Here is a 19618-nt window from a genome sequence, read left to right on the forward strand (position 1 = left end):
GTCGTGCTGGGCTTTTTTTTCGGGTGGGGGGGGGGGGACTATACGACGCGCGGACACAACCGGGATCGCACAGTATTCTGTGCGTAACTCTCTAAAATATCGGCGGGAGCGCGTCTGCCGCGCCCTCCCGTGAGTGTGTGTGAGTGTGTGTGGGGGCGGCGACGTGACGGGTCTCCTCAGCAGCAGCACGGGCGACGCACGCACGCACTTCTTCGACATATTTTTCGTCCAGCAGCGCCGAGCGAAGAAAAAAACGGGATCGAGCGCTGTGTGTGTGCGTGAAAAACGAAAGGAGAGAGAATGAGAGAAAATGAGAAAATCTAAGGAAGAAGATAGGGAGGAGGAGGAGGAGTCGTGTAAAAGACTGCGGGATTTGATACAGAAAAAGAAGAGAGAATATAACCCAAACGGTTTAGCGGGAATTGTGCACATATACTATCCCTCCTTCATTTCATTTTGCAATTCCATGAATAAGAAAAATAAGAAAAATAAGATTTCCGGCTAAATCCGAACGCGTTTTTTTTCAAACGAAATTCGCCGTAAGGGAATTATCTGGAGAGGAAGGGGGAGACGTGGTGTCACCGCGATTATATCAATTTGATCTAAAAATAAAAATGCGCAGGAGAAAAGGGGGGAGTATATTTAATACTGTGTATTTTATAACGAGGGGAAATGCTTTGATATATGTCCAGCATCAGAGACGAGAAGCTCAAAGCGCGGCCAGCCCATGCAGTTCAGCCCAGCTATATAGACCGTCTGAACGATGTTAAATCAAGCGCATCATATTATATACCGGCTGAGCTGCTGTCCCTTTAGCTTATTCGACTGCTGCTGCTGTGGGAATAAATATGAAGGACAAGAAAAGATCTCTAAGAGATAATAGGGGATGACGGGCGCGGCGGCTTTATATGCGCTCTGCCCGTCAACACGCCTTTAGATTATACATGTCCGACCTCCCGTATCCTAGATATATATAACGTACATATGGATCAAAAACTGTTTTTTTTTTTCTTTCTATTTTGACGGATGGTTTAATTGAGAACTGGTGGCCTTTTTCATACATAAGATAAGAGGAACACTTTTTATTTTCCCCGTTCAGCTGTATATAGAAAGACCCTTTTAAACGGGACATGTATTATATGGCTGGTATTATATAGAAGATTAAACGGGGTCTTCTCTGTGTATATAGTATCTGATCGGTTGCTATATGTATATTCATCTTGTTTATATATGCAAATCGGTCCAGTTTATCCATACGTCAATTCAAGTCCACAGGGGTGTTTCGTTTTGGATATCCGTTTGAAATGATGTCTCCAGCACAAAAGGGACTTTGTATGTATGTGGCTCGGCCGATGAATGACACAACATCCAGCAGGCACACGACATATAACCCTCTCCTTTATACATCTGTATTCAGCAGCATCCATTCATAATAAAAAAACATGCGCAATTCGCGTCGTATATCTATCAACCACGAAAAGCATTTGAACTTATCATCACATTCAATTCGATCCCCACCAACAAATAATATAAAGTTTGAATTTAATCCACACTGGATCAAAGTCAAGAGTATAATAATATATAAATAAAACCGCGGGTTGACTTGTATTAATTTATCGATCACGCGAGGCTTCGGCTGGGCTAATATAAAAGCATATATAACGGTTAATATACGGATTCTATCAATACATTTGATTGGATGAATATTACACATATCTAATACTTAAATCTAAAAAAAGGGCTAATAACAATAACTGGGAAGAGTTTTTCAGCGTCAATGGGGACGTGTCATAATAGAACAGACTTTTGCTGCAGCAAATATTATATAGACGACATCTATATGCTGCTGGGCAGAAAAGAAAAGAAGAATATAAATCTATCCCTTGACATATTACAAGTCCTATTTTTTTGTTCTCTTCTGCTGTAGGCTACTCTCTCTCTGCGTTGTACAGCTTTGTTTTTTCTCTATATCTATATATTCCTTTTCTCTCTCTCTCTCTCTCCCAGCACATTTAGTTCAACGTGTGTTCGGCTTTCTCAGCTGCTGGGAGACAGCGCCCAATTCGCACAGCAGCTATATAGCAGTTGAGTTTATATAGAACACACGACTCTGCTCTGCTCCGCTCTGCTCTTATATATCTATCAAATATATCTTTGGCTTAATATCTGTCTATAGACTCTCTTGCCGATCCATCTGGCCGCGTTCACAACACCAGCAGCAGCGTGCATCAGCACAGCTGAAGAACTGAAGATGAAGAAAAAAAGAATAAAAGAAAATTCGATTGCTGCTGGCTGCTACTGGATGCCTCTCTTATTTCTGTTTCCACGCGTCTTATTCGATGCTGCTGCTGCTGTATGGACCCACAGAAGTTGATTAACTCTTCCCTCTATATATCTGTGTGTGACTTGCTTTTATTCTTGATATGGGATTCTCTCTTTCTTGGCTGTGATGTGCTATACAGCTCCTATATATATTGGCCGGCATCGAGAGCGTCCTTAGTGGCCATCTTATCTATATAGAACTGTACATCCCATGTCTACTATAGCCCTGTGCTGTTAGGCTGGACCGCTGGACAATATATATATTATAACACGCAGCAGCTCTCCTGCTGAGATGTGTGTAGTATCATATACATGTGCTGCTGCTGTGTACAATCGCATAGTATATATAGGCATCATCGATCACCTTGGAGAGTCTCGTAGCAATCAAACAGCCACTCTCTTATATAGAAAAGGGCAGCTAGACCAACCGCGCACATCTCACCCCCCGAGTGTCATTCACCAGACCAAACCCAGAAACCCCACCCAGAAAAAAAATATACAACGCACCTCCTATTATATACATGAGATCGATTGATAGCTATATGTGTACATTTATATATAGATATAATATTCAAACGAGTATTCAAATTATAATTGCGTCTAGTTCTGTGTATACCTAATTATAATCGATTGGCCTATTTGATAGGTTATATAAGATAGGATATAAATTTTATAATTGGGGGACCCCTTCATCGTCTTTATAAGATCGAGTTTTTTTCTGCTGCATTGATCCATAGCTACTACATGTGATCTAAGCTGCTGATGCCTAGGCATTATAATTGGGATCTTGCGTGTGACGCAAGTGCTCTCGTGCGGATACATAGGCTACTTATATATATGGCCTATACAAGCTTGCAACTCACAGTTTGTATTTTATAATTTATTCGTACATCAGCAGCATATATATAAAGCGGTGAGATACATATATTTTTGACACGGCGCCGGCTGCTGTTGTTGTTTCAATCGAATCGTGTTGCTGCTGTGATGCTCATTTTTTGATGTATTCCAATTGTTCAAATGTTGACTCGACGGGCGTGTATAGGCAAAAACCGCATTTAGATTATTGTTTGCTGATGCTCTTTTGTTTGAACAAAACCATCACTTTGGACATTTGCGTCATACGCGGTTGCAACCAATAGCCAAAACAAATGGAATAATTTCAATTCAAATTTTTAAACATCATCAAATCGGTTCTTTTTCGATTAGTTTTTTAAATCTATTATTTCGTCATTGCGTTTAATTATGTACAGACGTCATTCATAAAAGCAAGAGAAGGAATAGTATATTAATATTATACAGCATGCTATATAGCCAGCATTGTTTCCTATTCAATCTCGGCTTCTCTACGCTTCTCTAGCTCGGCGGTGCAGCACGCCAAATTGAACTCTGATCCGAATAATGATTATAACCCTTGTGTGCTGCTGGCCGAATCGAGGCTAATGCCAGTCTCTTATTTCCGTTGCGGTCGCGCGTCTTGGATATTTTCTCTTTGCTGCTGCCATCTCACCCACACCCAGCCCTCCTCACTTCCCTTGACGTCTGTTGGGAAGGAGCAGATTCATTCGATTATATGTTCTCCAACGTATCTGCTGTCAGTCAAGTCGGCCGTGACGCACAGACAAGTGGTGCAAGTATATAATATATCATATATACGTATAGCCTATATGAGGGCAATGCGCAGCAGCACCAATCTCTTCTCCATTTGATGTGATGATGCAACAAATATTAGATAGAAGAAAGATCCTCCTTTATATTTAATAATACATTTGATTGTACTAAATGGAAATAATAGTATATAGATGTGGTTCTATATCTATATCTACGACGAATAGGCCTAAAGTATAAAAGTTGGCCATCAGTAATTAATAAGTATAGGCCTACATCGTAGCATAGTCTGATTAGATTTTTGAATTCCCGCGTTGCAACAAAAATGTTTCTATATAAGAATTTATATATTAAGGTGCTATAATACATGTGGATATATACAGCCTATAGGTTCTTTGCATTCTCTAAATGCCTAACAAAACAAAACAGCCTGCTGATTTCTGGGATTCCTAGAAAAATTCTTTTCGTTTCTACTTATTTTATCGATTTTATAGGGCAGCAGCATCTATACAAAACGATATATAACAGCATCTGCACCACGATTCAAATAGAAAGAGGACGCGCGAGCACAGATATATCCAACACATGCATTCTTCTTTGCCATCGTCAATCTACTTCTATTACTCACCCCGAGACTTTATATATCTTACACAATCTCCCTGTGCTCGTCATAATAATAAAACACACTGCAAACAATGTGTGTTGTATATAGCCTATATACACTCTATATCTACAACGGCCAAGAGCAGCAGCACAGTACAGTATATAGAAATATGGACGCGAAAGCGCTGGCTGCTGCTGGAACAATCAAACAAAAAAGAAACTTTATAGTACTATATAGCCCTCACATCTAATAGAAAAAGGAAACAAACAGCATCAGCAGTACAAGGAATATAAATAAAGAATCAAACGTTGTTGGTCGCTGTGCTGCTGCTGACCCATCTTCTTTTTTGTTGTTTGTTTCCGAGCCAAGCAAACAAGAGTCCAGCAGCTCAGCAGGAGCCAGCAGAAGAATGGCCTGTGCTGTAATAAATAAAGAAGGAGGATCTCTTTCTTCTCCATGTAGTAGTATATGTGTATGTCGTGTTCCTCTCGTTTATGATGTGGGATCGAGGCCAGTCAATAGACACACTGCATCAGTCATGTCCCAGCAGCATCCAGAATGGAAGGAAACCAAATCTCAACTTATAGATACAAAAATATACATCAAACTCTACTGCTGCTTGGCAATCCTTTGATTTTATCTATAGCGACATGATTGAACAACAAGGAAACTTGTACTACGTAGGACGATATTTTGATCACAAAGTACGTCTCCTTCAATTACATCCTGTTGTCAATCAAATTGAAATTTCCCTTTCGATTTCAATTGTGCTGCGCAGTTGAACGAAATTTCCCGAGCCAAAATGTTGTCTATTTTATATTTATTACATCAATGTCATGTATGTATGCGTACAAGAATTCAATTGCTTTTTTATTATTTCGTTTATAGTATTTCGCTTTTATCGGCATTTATAGATTATACGTGCTGAGCTTCACATTTGCATATTATATAAGTACAGAAGACATGTCGTGCAGCGGGAACCTTGAAATGCATTCAAGGATCTCCGCAAAATACTGCTGTAGCACTGCAGGAAATAGATGGCGTGATGATGGGCAAAGTGAAGCCTTATTGTTGAATACACGTCGTCCAATAGATCCTGATTTAACTCTCATTTTAAATTTTCCTCCTTTGTGCTGTCTATATATTATAATTATAAAAAAATGGGTCTTCCAAATATTAGGCCTATAGGTATAAGAATAACCCTGTCCGAAACAGCAAATGCTACATACAAATGCATTTCGTGCTGCTGCTGGAAGAATTGGCGCATTATGATTATTATAATAGGCCTACTGATGGACGCTGTTTCTATATATATATGTTTATAATTGGGAGAAAGAGCAGAAGTGCATAATATGATGTAAGCTTTGATGGCACGAAAGGGTTTTATGGCTCCTGATGATGTCTGCCCCCCCTCCCCAGTTATGTACATTCTCTTCGCTTGTAGACACACAACATTGTGCATAGCAATAGGCACTATAAATACAAAAAGAGGCTTATACATGTATCTCATAATAACCTATTATATCAATCGTAGCCTAATAAATTATATACGAGCAGCATTTAACATATAATAAACTGTTGTTGACTCTCATGCAAGTGTGTTTATAATCAAAAGGGAGACTGGCGATTCATTCAAATATTTTCAGCAGCATTTAATCTGCTGTGCTGCAATACGTTTTGTATTATAGTATAGCTAAATTCAATTGGGAAAATAGGTTCTTTGTATAGACCTAATTTATATACTATTTCCCCATTATAGTACGATTATAGAGTCTATATAACCAGTATGAAATAGGCTATGATTTCTATATTAGAGGGAATTAAATCTCACTAGCTAATAAAGAAAGGATTAATTCGCCGGACGTGTATAATAGGGATTTATGTATAGAGAGATGTAACTCTTTCCTTGTCCGAATTGCTTTCTCCTCCAAGCCCTTCTGTGAGCATCTGATCAAAAGTGGTAGAATCCTCCTGGATGGCGTTACTCATGCGGTTGTCGAGTCTGACCCAAGAAAAGAGGTGCGGCACTGCTCAAAGTGCCAAAAGTATGGACATATCCATCATTTTTGTAATTCCCCTATCTTAGTCTGTGGGAAATGCTCACAGAACCACGCGACTCATTCCTGTACATCATTCCCTAAAGACTTCAAATGTGCGAATTGTCAGCAAAACCACCAAGTTGGATCTATCGCTTGTCCTGCTCTGGCCAAAGCCGTAGCTCAATACCTCGACTACATTTCCACCGAGTGAATATGCCAGTCGCCCATCACAACATCAGTAAAGCGTCTGCCCCACTCAAGTGCTTTCAGATCAATCTAAGGCACTCGCGCTGCGCTGCGCTTAATCTCTCTCAATTGATACTCGATCTTGACATTGATGTAATTTTAATTCAAGAGCCGTATGCAGCTATGTCCCCCCTGTCTTCTTCGTTTGAGCCTAAATTCGTTCCTCTTGGCTACTCTTCTTTCCACAATCTATCTTCCGAGCATGCTTTCGGCGCCCTGATTATTGCCAAAAGTTCTTTGAACGCTTCGCTCTGCATTTTTGGTCTATCAAATAATTGTTGTGGCATCAAGCTGTCCAACGATCTGTTCTGCTTTTCTATTTACTGCAGACCATCTCTGGTATCGATTCCTCTACACCTCGAGTCAATTTTTAATTCTATTCCGCCGGCCGTAAAAAAACACGCCTTTTTCGGCATTGATTGCAACGCCAAAAGTCAGGCCTGGAACAGCGTTCGCACTGACCACATCGGCGTTGACCTAGAGCTCTGCTTCCTAAATAACGCTCTCTCTGTTTCAAATGTGAATCTCAAACTACTCTCACACAAGCCGTCCAACACGTCCTTTGTTGACGTCACCCTGGCTGGGGACTCCGTCTCCCTCAATGGTTGGCAGTACCCGGCCTATCCGTCTCTTTCGGACCACCCTTTTATCTCTTTCCGTGTGCCCTTTGGTTGTCGTGTTGCCCTGCCTGCACGTACTGAGTTCCGACTTCCGTCTCCTCCCAACTGCAACATGCCTCTTTTTCTCTCAAACCTTGAAGCCTCCCTCGGTTCCATGGCCAGCCCCAGTACTGTACAGACGTTTACTTCTCCTCAGGATATCGAAGCATTCATTGCAAATTTGACTGACTCTATCAAGTCGGCTGCTCTGAAAAGTAAACTCCCATTTCATCCCTCCCGAGCTCCTGCTAGGATGCCCTGGTGGTCCGATATGATGTGGTCTCTGCGTAAAAAGCTGAAAGTCGCCTACAAACTCAGCCGTGAGTCTCCCTCTCAAGGGAATAGAGACGCGTACAGTCACCTCAAAGCCGAATACCAAAGGACCCTAAGAGCAGGTAAAAAAGAAAGCTGGAAATCCTTCTGCTCCAATAACCTAAACGGAGATATTTTTGGAGAGTTAAAAAAGTTGACGTTATCCACCCCAGTAAACAATCATCCTTCAGAACTACTAATTGATGGAGTTTCCATTACCGACCCAAAGGACATCCTTTCTGCCTTCAGCTCGCACTTCTTCCCGACTAACCCTCCAGATGACTCATTTCACAAATCCGCTCTGCTCTCCTCAACTACCTTCTGCGAAGCACCTCTCTCCTCTACGGAATTTCTTGTCCTCCCTTCCGAAGTTAAGCAGGCCTTCGATAGTGTACGCCTCTCTAAGTCCGCCGGCTCGGACGGAATCTCGTCCATCTGGCTAAGCCATTCCTTCGATTTAATAAAATCCCATTTAGCGGCCCTCTTCTCGGTTTGCTTTAACCTCGGCTACTTTCCTAATTGCTGGAAAACCGCCTCTATCGTCATCCTTAAAAAAAACAATAAGCCGAATTACCTTCACCCAAACTGTTTCAGACCAATCAGTATTATCAACAGCCTCTCTAAACTGTTTGAGAAAATCATTCTTGCTAAACTCAAAGCTTTGGCTGCTACGCACTCTTGGTTCAGCCCCAGTCAGCATGGTTTCAGGGCAGGTTTATCCACAGAAACGGCCTCCCTCTCTCTTATTAAGTTAATCGAAGGCAACAAAAAAAAGAAGATGGTCACTTGTTGTGCTTTTTTAGACATTAAGTCAGCTTTTGACGCGACCTGGCACCCAGCCATTCTGAACAGCCTGATCAAAAAAGGCTGCCCCCAGTTTTTAGTAAAAATTCTGGGTGACTTCCTCAGCTCTCGCTCAAGCATTTTGAAAAACGCTTCGGACACCTTCACTGCCAACACTGAGCTCGGTTGTCCTCAAGGCAGTGCCCTCTCGCCGTTTCTTTGGAACATTCTTATAGAGGAACTGCTAAGCCTTAGTTTCCCCTTCCCCTTCCTTATTTTGGCGTATGCAGATGACATTGTTCTCTGTGCAATGGACAAAAACTATGATACTGCTTTTGCCAACCTTCAAGCAATGTGCGATTCCTCTGTAGCATGGGGTCGTTCGGTCAAACTTACTTTCAACGGTTTAAAATCCGTCTTCATGGTCTTCTCCTCGAAACGAACCCTGCCGTCTCTGCCCTTGAAGGTTGACAACGTATGTGTTGCTCGTTCCCACTCATGCCTGTACCTTGGTCTAACCATCGATGACAAACTCAGCTGGAACACCCACATATCTAACAAATGCGCTGCGGTAAAAAAACTTTTGTTTCTTATTCTAAAATGCTGTCGGCTTTCGTGGGGCCTCTCGCGTAATGCAATTTCTCTTCTTTATAAAACAACCGTGATTCCCACTATACTATACAACTGCTCTGTTTGGGCCTCGGCCATCCGCAGGAAGCGTGTAATTGCAGCCCTGAAATCCGCCCAACGCCCTTTTGCGCTGACAATTGGCCGTCTGTTCAAATCCACGTCTACTGACGCGGCCCTCATTCTCGCCAACACCCTCCCTCTGCACCTCAAAATAATCGAAACGGTGCTAAAGAGATCCATCTCTACCCTAGCTGCGCTTCTGCCACCCTCGTCGTTACAAGTTGCTGGCGTTATCTCTGCCAAAATTCTGGCGTCTGAAGCTCCAGCAGGCATACCCCTTGGTCTGCACAGGAAAAGACTGTTGCGGTCAGAAATGCTTTCCCTTTGGAATGAAGCCTGGCAAAATGCAAATACTGGTGCCCAGACCCGCTTGTTCTTTCCCTCAGTGGAATCCGCCTCGATTTTGTCCTCCTCTAAATTACCCTTCTTTCTCTGCAGCTTTCTCTCGGGCCACTGCGGCTTAAACAACTTTCTCTTTAAAATAAAAAAGTCTCCGTCACCGCTCTGTCCCTGCCTTTCAGGGGAAGTGGAAGATGTGGCTCATATTTTGTTTGTCTGTACCAGCCACGCCGTACACAGAGTCAGCCTTATTAATTCTGCGGTTGAGTTAAAGCTGTCGTGGCCAGTCCCATTAGACGCTTTCTCCCAATCCAAAATTCTTTGGTCTTCGCTTGTTAAATTCCTATGTTCTATCAAAAGACTTTAACCACCACCACCTTTTCCCAGTTCTTTATATTTTACTTCTTCTCTTAGTTGCGTCTTGGTACTCTGTACATTTTTGCATGGGTCCATCGTGCCCTAATTTCTGGCGCTTTAACCCTGCTTTCATCCTCAGGCTCTAGCGGGCGCCTTAACCGGACCGTGGCCGTAAGAGTCGTCCGGTGCTTCGCGGTGCTGGTGACATCCAAATCAGCATCTCGTCGCTCCGGACTATCTGGGGGGTCGGCAGCGGCGTCTTTTTATTCTTTTTAGTCTTCCTATTCTCTTTACTCGTGCTCTTAGTTGATGCATTTTGGCCGCTCTTTTGTTTCGCATGAGTCCCTCGTGCCCTAATTTCTGGCGCTTTTAACCCTGCTCTCATCCTCAGGCTCTAGCGGGCGCCTTAACCGGACCGTGGCCGTAAGAGTCGTCCGTTGCTTCGCGGTGCTGGTGACATCCAAATCAGCATCTCGTCGCACCGGTCTATCTGGGGGGTCGGCAGCGGCGTCTTTTTATTCGTTTTAGTCTTCTTATTCTTTTTTACTCAGTTTTTCAATCGCGTGCCGCTCCGCTTCACTTTCCAGAATTCCAGTTCTACTTTCGATCTTCTGCCTAATCTTTCCTCTCGGTTCCCTCTCTCTTCTCCCATCCCCCTCTCTTATCCTTATTTTATCTCTACTTCATAATAATGTGACTCTTGTATTTTACCATGCCTATGACAATAAATTGGTAACATTCGCCTTCGGCGAATACACACCTCATTTATAAAAAAAAAAAAAAAAATGTATAGAGAGAACAAACGAAGACCAGCAAATTTACAATACGAAAGCGATCCTTTCATTAGGCTTAAATTTTGCCTACCATGCTGAATGAAGATATAAACACAAATCTTGTTCCTTGCTTTCTGCTGTAGACCTTGAAAGATTCAAGCTGTAATAGCTGAATGAGCATAGCAAACTGCATGCCTGACTATAATATCTCCATCTACTTATCCGATGTCCTTATCCTACTTTGAGTCCTTATCCTGCTTTGTATACGTATATATTTGGGTGACCGGCTCTTTTATTATATATTTATAGCATTGATTCCACCCACATGGACTTGTAATTAACTCTACTAAATCACGCAGCGTTAAACGTCATTGCAATATTACACATATAGCGTCACGTGTCGTCCTCTGATTGAGCAGCGCAGCAATGAATCAAAATTCATCCACTTTATTCTGTCGATGAGAAACCTGCCACCCACCTCTTCTCCAAAGTAGCGAATTATCTACTAATAAGTAGTCTGCTGTATTTATAATCTTCTAACCTATAGGCTGCAACACGATGTATACAACAGAGAATGAAATAAATTCCAACCAGCTGTAGGCCTATAGAGAACGTATAGGCCCTGCAGGTTCTATAAAACATTCAAATAGGAGATCATTCAGTACGGTTGGATAAACGGGCGATGATTTGAAAGACTAGCGGCGGTTGAGGGACATATATCTACAAATATCTACATCCAGGAGGAGGCAACATCTGGTTTTGAAATCATTTCACGAGGCTTTTTATCATATTTATAGGGCGTGTCGTTATACAAGTCAACATCTATCTTGTATATTTATCCAACAGCCTACATCTACACACATCAGAAGAGCTCACCGCAGAAAAAGGGAAAACCAATAAAAGCCTTACTATAAGCTATATACAACATATGCTCCTATATCACGAAGATGAGGAGCTGGTAGAATTATATATTGGCTGGTGGAAAACACGCGTGCCATATATCAGGAAGGAGATGGTCGCTTATATTAGAAGTATATAGATGTGATGTATACAGCAGTGCTGCTGCTGCTGGGCTATTAGTCGAAGCACGTGATGACACTACTCTATTAGGAGCCGGGGCGTAAAGGTTGCAAGGAGCACTCGAGCACGTCAGCCAGTCGGAGCTCATTTTTGATACATGGCCATGGCTGTTAAAGGATATTTGCACCGACAAAAAATAAAATAAAAAAAGATCAAAAATAAAAAGAAATAAGTGTCAACATTCGCCTTTTATCATATAGGCCTACAGTATATCGGCCAACCCTTTGATGGATGGCGTCATGAAACATTCACATTTCAAACAGAGTGCTTTTTATTTAGTATATATTATAGGACATGTAATATTATGTAGATACTATTAGATCGTGAACGTGTTTGGTATATAATTGATTATTTTACCTTTCGATTTGTGTTGTAGTATTTGATGGCAATTATATTGAAAGAAACTTTACGAAAAGATTAATATTTCTATAGATGTATAGAAACTAATAAGGTGTAATTCTGTACTCCGCGCATCCCTAGAAATCTACGTCTACTCGATATTATGAAAGAAAAACCCTTTTTGAGATCAAATGTTCTCTTATAATATGTAGGGCCTCTATTATTGCGTTGCCAACGTAAACACGTAATAGCCTCCTTTTTGCTATTATATTGTGCAGCGTAATCTATGTGCACTTTACATGCAGATCAGGGCCAAAGTATTACAACATAAGACCAATATACAAACGAGACTTTTTCATCCATCTAAAATAGACATTTCTAATCATATATGCGATCGCTCACTTCTGCATGTAACATATTTCCCATATTCTTCTTCCTCTTTTCATTATTATAGGGAGGAAAAAAAAAACTCTTTCCCTTATATTGTTATTAGAATCTATTAACATGAATAAACCATCCATCCAAAACAGGAGCAGCAGGGATCCTATATAGTATATACACATATGTGCTGCTGCTGTGTACATGTATAGGAGCTCTATATAGTACACTTTGCTCCAGCACACATTGATGGATGGAGGATATCCGTTGAGTGCCATCCGCCGGCCGAAGCCAGCAGCACTATATGCTGCGGATGAGCAAAAGAATCTAGCGCATCCGGCGTATGCGGTTTTTGCTATGGATATGATCGCCCCTGGCTTTTTCTTCTATATAATACCAGCCAGATGACATGTACTATGGAACGATGGAAAAAAAATGATGTGCTGAGCATCCGGCGCTGTTGCTCTCATCTCTGAGATTTCGATATAGCCTATGTATATAAGTGTCATGGCCGAGATCATCTTTTCTTTATTACATACAGCGCACAGCTATAGCTCTTCTATTATACAAGAAATGTCAATGAAACATGAAAAAACAAATTGCATTTAATAATAAGAGCATCAGAAGATATCGCCAATAATATTCTGCTGCTGCTGCTGCATCAGATGGTTGTCTCATATCTATTTTGTCTGCCCAGGCATTGTCAACAAATCTATTAATTTGTGTGTGTTGATATTAAGCTGCTGGGCGACAGATGGTGCCCATCAGCGGGGGCTATTTGAGCTGTATACTATATACCGCGCGATCGTCATATTGCAGCCCTTGGGTGCATCCATAGCCCAACAACCTTATGGTTCGTCTGGTTGTGCTTACAAGAGAGTAGAAAGACGATCTATACAAAAGCCTTTTAAAAAATAACAAAATCGATATAAACGGTCGTTATATTTATTATTGATATCTAGACCAGCCAAGAAAGCTATATAGCTTCCAAAAGAGAATCGACCGCTCTATTTCTTATACAAGAAAAAGAAAAAGTATACCTATACAGATGGCTGTCCTTTATCAATCCTGTATTTTATATATATTATACCGAACACTATTCTAGCCAATAAATTGCCACCACGAATAAAATGTCGATTTGGCTGGTGTAGGATTATTTGATTGGGATTCAATCCCACGTAATAATAGATGTGTTGGTCTATATTGCGCTGCAATGTATATCGATCGCGCTGGTCCCTTTTTGATCGATCCATTTGGCTAGATGACAATGTTGTTGTCCAACAGCAACAATAATGTCAGCAACTAAATAAGCAGAAATACCAAAAAGATCACACATTGTATCTATCGCCTATATCTATAATGTGTTATGTCTCTCGGCTGCGCTGGAGAGATGACGCTCTTGTTATTTTCTAGCTCTTCCATTCCATTATTCATTTCCGGACTTGTATTCTTCTATTATTTTCTCCCTTTCTGCGCTATTTTCCTCTCGTCCGTATCCGTGAAACATCTCATCACTGCCGACCACCTTTTTCCTCAGATTGCAGTCTCTGATTGGACAGTACATATAAACTCCCGCACGACCGCTGCTGCTGTCAAACGTCACGCCAACATATAACAATGGCTGATGTCTATACATCGGACATCCACATCCACTCCACTTAAAGTTAAATGTATATTTAAGTCAGCTAGCGCAGTTTTATAAAAATGGATAGCCAAATAGTATAGTCGGCCGCAGTGCAATGATGCAATTGACAGGTGCAGAAATCTATAAAATTCCGGCAATGACGAAAAGTGATTGAACATGAACAGACGTACGGCCGGCCGGCATCAGCGCAGCAATCACGCCCAGCAAGTCAAAGTTGCGCTGCTGCTGCTGGCCAATCGATAAACGGTAACGGGACCGGCTTCACCGACGACAAATTGAAATCAACTTGGCTCTGGCGGACGGGACCCAGGAGCCGGGCGACGGAGTAGAGCGTGTCGGCCGACCACTCGAGCGGAATGCGCGGGTAGAGCAGAGTGTGCGGCGTCGACGGATACAGATTTAATTCGGTCATTGCAAAGCGGAACAATCCCGAACGCAGGGCCGACGAGTCCTCCACGTCGCGTGGTAAAATCGGGCACGCCGAATTACATCTCAGAGTGACGTAGTAAATGGACTTGCTGGTTTGGGCAACGCTTTGGCAGGTGATGCTGGCCACACGTGCGGAGCAGGCGGATAACAAGCGAGATTGAATCCATTCCACCTGCTTTTGAAATCCTTGGATTGACAATTTTCATAAATTTCATTTTCAAATTTCGCGGGTAAAATTCAAATTCAAATTTCAAATAAAATACCGACCAGCTTCGACCAGAATCTGAATTTGCAACGGAATGTCGCTTTGAATTCCTACGCCAAACGGATCGTATTCGTCAATCGCTTCCAGCCAATGCTCGGTAAGACGATCCTCTGCATCCATTTGATGTTTGGAGAGCGGAATATCATCCGGTTGACATTCAGCAGAATTCAGGGACGAACACGATTCCTCCAGTTTAACCAACCAACTGGCTGCGTCGGTAGCAGCCGGGTCGTTAGACGAATAAGCCATACCTACAGTCGCGGCTGAAAGTTTCTATACGTGTAGCTCAAAAATACGCCTTTTTACTGTGTATTGGCGGATGGTGTTAGCCTATGGTAGAGGTTGAGCTACCTTATTTGCTAGTTTCTTTATTTTTTACCGCCCTTCTTTACTTAACTCTTCCTCTTAACATCGATTACTAATTTACCCGCGATACCCCAAACGTTATACTCATTCCTATTGCCTAATGCTAAAATGAAACTAATCGATGCAGAAATTGCCACAGTTACAAACTGATCAATCCTCTGCCATTTTAACGTTTCATTTTAGAGCTATTGCTAGTTTATTGGGCATAGACTCAATTGTCTGATTATCGGCCATGGTTACCCATAGTTGAGAAAGCCCCGCCAACAAATCATTGTCGGAGGTGTAAGGGGGTAGGGGGTAAAACTTAAGAAAATCGAGCAAATAAGGTAGCTCAACCTCTATCATAGGTTGACACCATCCGCCAATACACATTAAAAAGGCGGGTTTTGGAGCTACACGTATAGAAACTTTCAGCCGCGACTGTATATACGTAATATATGTCGTGCGGCTGGCGGACAACTTTGTCCTCGAGTTGTCTGACAAATTATTCAAATTGTTTAACGACAGTTGACCGTATTATATGTTAGCCTAGTGTTAAACACGGTTAAACACGACTTACCGCAGTTGAAACCAGGTGATTTGTACAGCAATAAATGCGCAGAGATTTACTTAATTCGACATTTTATTTTATTACTTTGGAGGAGCTCAAGTGTGAAATTCTGTTTTTTGGGGGAATCTGAATGTTCGTGAGCGTTTAATCTCCACGTTTTTATAGCCAACGGTTATGATGGCGGTAGGTTTTGGAAAAACACATTCACGCATATTTAATTGCGCATAGTATTTAACCGAATTTTGCTTGTTCCATTTGACAAAAATGTCTGACCCATGTTATTAGTTTATTATCCGGAAGTTTTCATCCGGTTCTAAACTCAGTTGGACCCATCGGCAATTTTTAAAATGATGGGCTCGATGGGAAACGTTTTTATGTCTAATCAAATTGGACACTCGTATTTAAATTGAATATACCCACAAGTGCGCACTGAATTAATTGAAATCATTTGCGATCGAGCGGAACCATTGCATCCTCATTACTACACCGGGTAACTTTATTTTCTTGACGACAGAACTTGACGAGAAAGTTTTGGAGAATTTGTAATCGAATTTATTTTCCCGCGCCTTATTCAGTCGTCGTCGTCGTCTAGTGACTTCCGTCTTCCGTCTTCGCACGAAGAAAACTTTTGCGCAAGAAGTGGCCCGCACCATCGGCAAAAGTTCTCCGGGATGACATTCCTCGAAATAAATTTAAATCGGGCCAACTCTTATACTACTGCTGCTGTCGGCGAGCACCGCGCCCATTAAAATTTGAATTTGATAATGAGCAGCAGTAGAGTAGTATTTATACATACACTCTTCTTCAGCAGCAGCAGCCAAATATTTAGTTTTTATTATTTTCCTTAATTAGTGCTGCCGTGGGTCTTTATTTTCTTTAAATTTAGACTTGATCCAACTTCAGATTTCTTGAAAGGTTCTGCTGCTGCTCTTGGCTGGGCTGGCTTTGCAGCTTGCTGCTGAGTGTATTTTAGATGATTCATTCATCAACATCATCCGCGGGACTCGCTCTCCAATTTGACAATTCTGACAGCCAAGAAGAGCCCCGAGCTGTATAACCATCAACTGCCATTGTACAACAACTTGTGTGTCGTCAGTTCGTTATTTTTTCTCCTTTTAGCTTGTTATTATTACATGGTAAAAACTTAATAACAAGATACAATTAAATTGTGAGCTGTATTGATCGAGATTTCTTGTTCTTGTCTCAACATTCTGAAGGCACTTTTTGGGCGGTTTCAGTTTTAAAAAGTATTATTTCGTGCAAATTTTAACTTTTTTCCAATTTTTTCTTTGTCTATGGAAACTCGATACTGTCGATAGTTAATAATTTCAATAATTAATAATAATTACTATCGATATCTTATGGAAATTAGAATATTAGTGTCGTCTGCTCTGGTTTTGTTTTAAAGTTTCGAAAACGAGACCACGTTTAAAGATTATCAAAGGAAACCTTGAGTACTTGTTTGGAGACGTCTACACGTGGCTAGCACGAAAAACAGCACAAGAATAATCGTCGTGTCCACTCTGGTCGTGTCTCTTTGCAGAATCGCTTAGTGCACACTCCATGCTGTTCAGCAGGTAATAAGACTAAGAAGATAAAACTAAGAATTAGAAGAGAAATACTGTTCCCAATTTGTGAAATGTTAGTTGTGACTAGCATTTATGATGTATAAGCCCCCTGTCGATGCATGGCAGTTTGTTTGCACTGTACTTTTCCTTTACATTATGCAGATTTCAGACCAGATCCAGCCCCCATAACAATGCCATATTCGAGTGTTGCTTGTGCTGTTGCATCATCACCTGGGTAATGATTTTCGTTACTTTTATTCCTGTGACCTGCTAGTTGAGAGATGCATGACTTGCATAAATGCAGCATGTCAACCTTTAGTTTCTCCTGTTTATTAACAATTAGGGTTTTCCCACTTCCTCATTTTTAACTTTTCCTGATTTGTCGTATCTGTAAACATTTTTGTAACCCATTTTTTAAATTTTTTGTTTAGATAAACAGCGTCCAGTTTGATTAGTGGCATTCAATTTTCTGTCCTCATGTACACCAATGTGAGTGTGGGCGTAATCACGAGTCTGAGGCCCTTTTGCCTATCCTGCCTGGTGGATTCAACTTTTCAGCGGATGCTGGACACTTGTGGATGGATGCCTGGCTGTGGATTTCCCAGGTTTAAAGGTAGGACAAATACATCTCTATTCTTCCTTTGTGAATATTAGTGGCATTGATTGTAAGTCTTTAGATAGTACGGAGTACGATTATATTCCTGAGCTAGGCGGTTGACTGGAACTGGGTTTTCTCTTAGCGTTTATGTTGACTCAGTTAGGGTTCATTGAACAACTCATTTGTAGAACGAACTGCAGATCAGGCTTGTTTTGTTTTGTATCTCACAACTTTATCTGTGGGCAAACAATCGAATTCGAAAAATATTTCAACTTAAAACAACTGGAACATTTTATTTCATGACCAAGAGGGGCCTGTCGCCACACCGGCACCTCCTCGTTATTGAAAACGGCCAATTAAAACAACTTTGCGCATCTTTCTCTTATTATCTTTCTCTTTTTGAAACCTGTTTCCGTTTTGGAAAGTTAACTCGTGCCAATCTTTTGTCCGTGAAAAAGTTCGGATGAACGAACGCCAACTTTATTGACATATTCATCTTGAAGCAGCTCGCGTCACGGCGCAGAACAACAGAACAACGGGACACGGAGAACGCCTTATCTATGGCATAGCATACTATATATTTCACTTTTGAAATTCAGAATTTTTTGGAACGCAGTTCACAAACTCTCTCCAGCTTCCAGCACAGTCCCGACGCGATAATCATCCCAAACTCGTTAATCATTTTTGCGAATGGAAGTGAAATAATTTTCTGATTTGTTGTATAAAAATAAGTTGATGGAATAGACGTCGTGCGACTCTTTGACTTTGGTTGCTGTCCATCTCCTCCTGCACCGACGGGCGACCGTTCCAACCTCCTGTCAAGGAGTATAGCACCGCATAGTTGTAGTTATATTTGCACTACAGCAGCTGAATTTCTTTCTAATTAATCCGGACCCTGCTGACTTTTCGACGATTGCATGATATCTTCTTCTTCTTTTCTATCTGCCACAGTCAGAGAAATTTGTAATGGAAACGACTGACCTTGTTGCTTTGGCGCATTTCCGCATTGATTAGCGTCGGCTATTATTACACTCCGATTCAGTCTGATAATTCTTAATGGACCAAGGTTCTTTTCAGCTCAGATTCTTTTATTTTCTCTCTCTCCTTAGGATCGCCAGTAGTACACCGCGATACGGGGGCCAATCAGTGCTTTAATCACACCCAACCGTCTCTAGGGAAATGCTTCTTTTCTCCGAACAAATTCAAAAAACCCCGGAATCTTATTATTATTATCTAATACTCCGAAAAATCATTTTTTCTAAAAAAGATTATTGGCGACACGTCAGGGATATACACACACATCAAGTAGGCGTGTGAACAACATTCCGTCTTACACACATAGTCTAGGACTAAGTTATATGTACCATTTTCCCCTCAACTTTGGTCCAAGAATAACCGGACATAAAGGAATGCGGGAGAAGTAAAATACGTGAAGGCCGCGGAGAAGAGTTTGATGTGCGGGAGGTGTCGAGTGTGTAATAACGTGAGCGATTCACGAGCTGCTCGACCGAGAGTACAGCTCTATACTCCTACACACGACTTGGTGTGTGTGTGTGCCGGGTGGTGCTGCGTGATATGTACGTGTGTGTGTCGGACCCGAAAGTATTGATCGGTCACAGCAGCAGCACCCCCGACCACACGCAGTCACGCAGCCCAAAAAGCGTGTCCCTT

The 19618-nt window shown here is 41.6% G+C and overlaps 1 protein-coding gene and 1 long non-coding RNA gene across 2 annotated transcripts; one reads left to right on the forward strand and one right to left on the reverse strand.

Moving 5' to 3' along the window:
* Window positions 1–14272: 14272 nt before the first annotated feature.
* On the reverse strand, window positions 14273–15114 carry LOC124343798 (protein timeless-like). Its single transcript, XM_046797281.1, has 2 exons — window positions 14868–15114; window positions 14273–14786 (listed from the first exon to the last, which is right to left on the reverse strand). Exons 1-2 carry the CDS (start codon window positions 15112–15114, stop codon window positions 14380–14382), a joined length of 654 nt encoding a protein of 217 aa, XP_046653237.1. The 3' UTR covers window positions 14273–14379.
* A 2058-nt stretch (window positions 15115–17172) lies between these two features.
* On the forward strand, window positions 17173–17997 carry LOC124343887. Its single transcript, XR_006919407.1, has 3 exons — window positions 17173–17358; window positions 17512–17584; window positions 17781–17997. It is a non-coding gene; the product is annotated as an uncharacterized LOC124343887 (long non-coding RNA).
* Window positions 17998–19618: the final 1621 nt, after the last annotated feature.

Source organism: Daphnia pulicaria, chromosome 6 (genome assembly GCF_021234035.1).
Source record: "Daphnia pulicaria isolate SC F1-1A chromosome 6, SC_F0-13Bv2, whole genome shotgun sequence".
Classification (NCBI taxonomy): domain Eukaryota; kingdom Metazoa; phylum Arthropoda; class Branchiopoda; order Diplostraca; family Daphniidae; genus Daphnia; species Daphnia pulicaria.

Bases quoted from the DNA above. Each gene is read 5' to 3' on its own strand.
- LOC124343798 (XM_046797281.1), bottom strand. From the start codon at position 15,114: ATGGCTTATTCGTCTAACGACCCGGCTGCTACCGACGCAGCCAGTTGG. The intron at 14,787-14,867 runs GTCGGTATTTTA...TGTCAATCCAAG, and splicing joins TCAGATTCTGGTCGAAGCTG to GATTTCAAAAGCAGGTGGAA.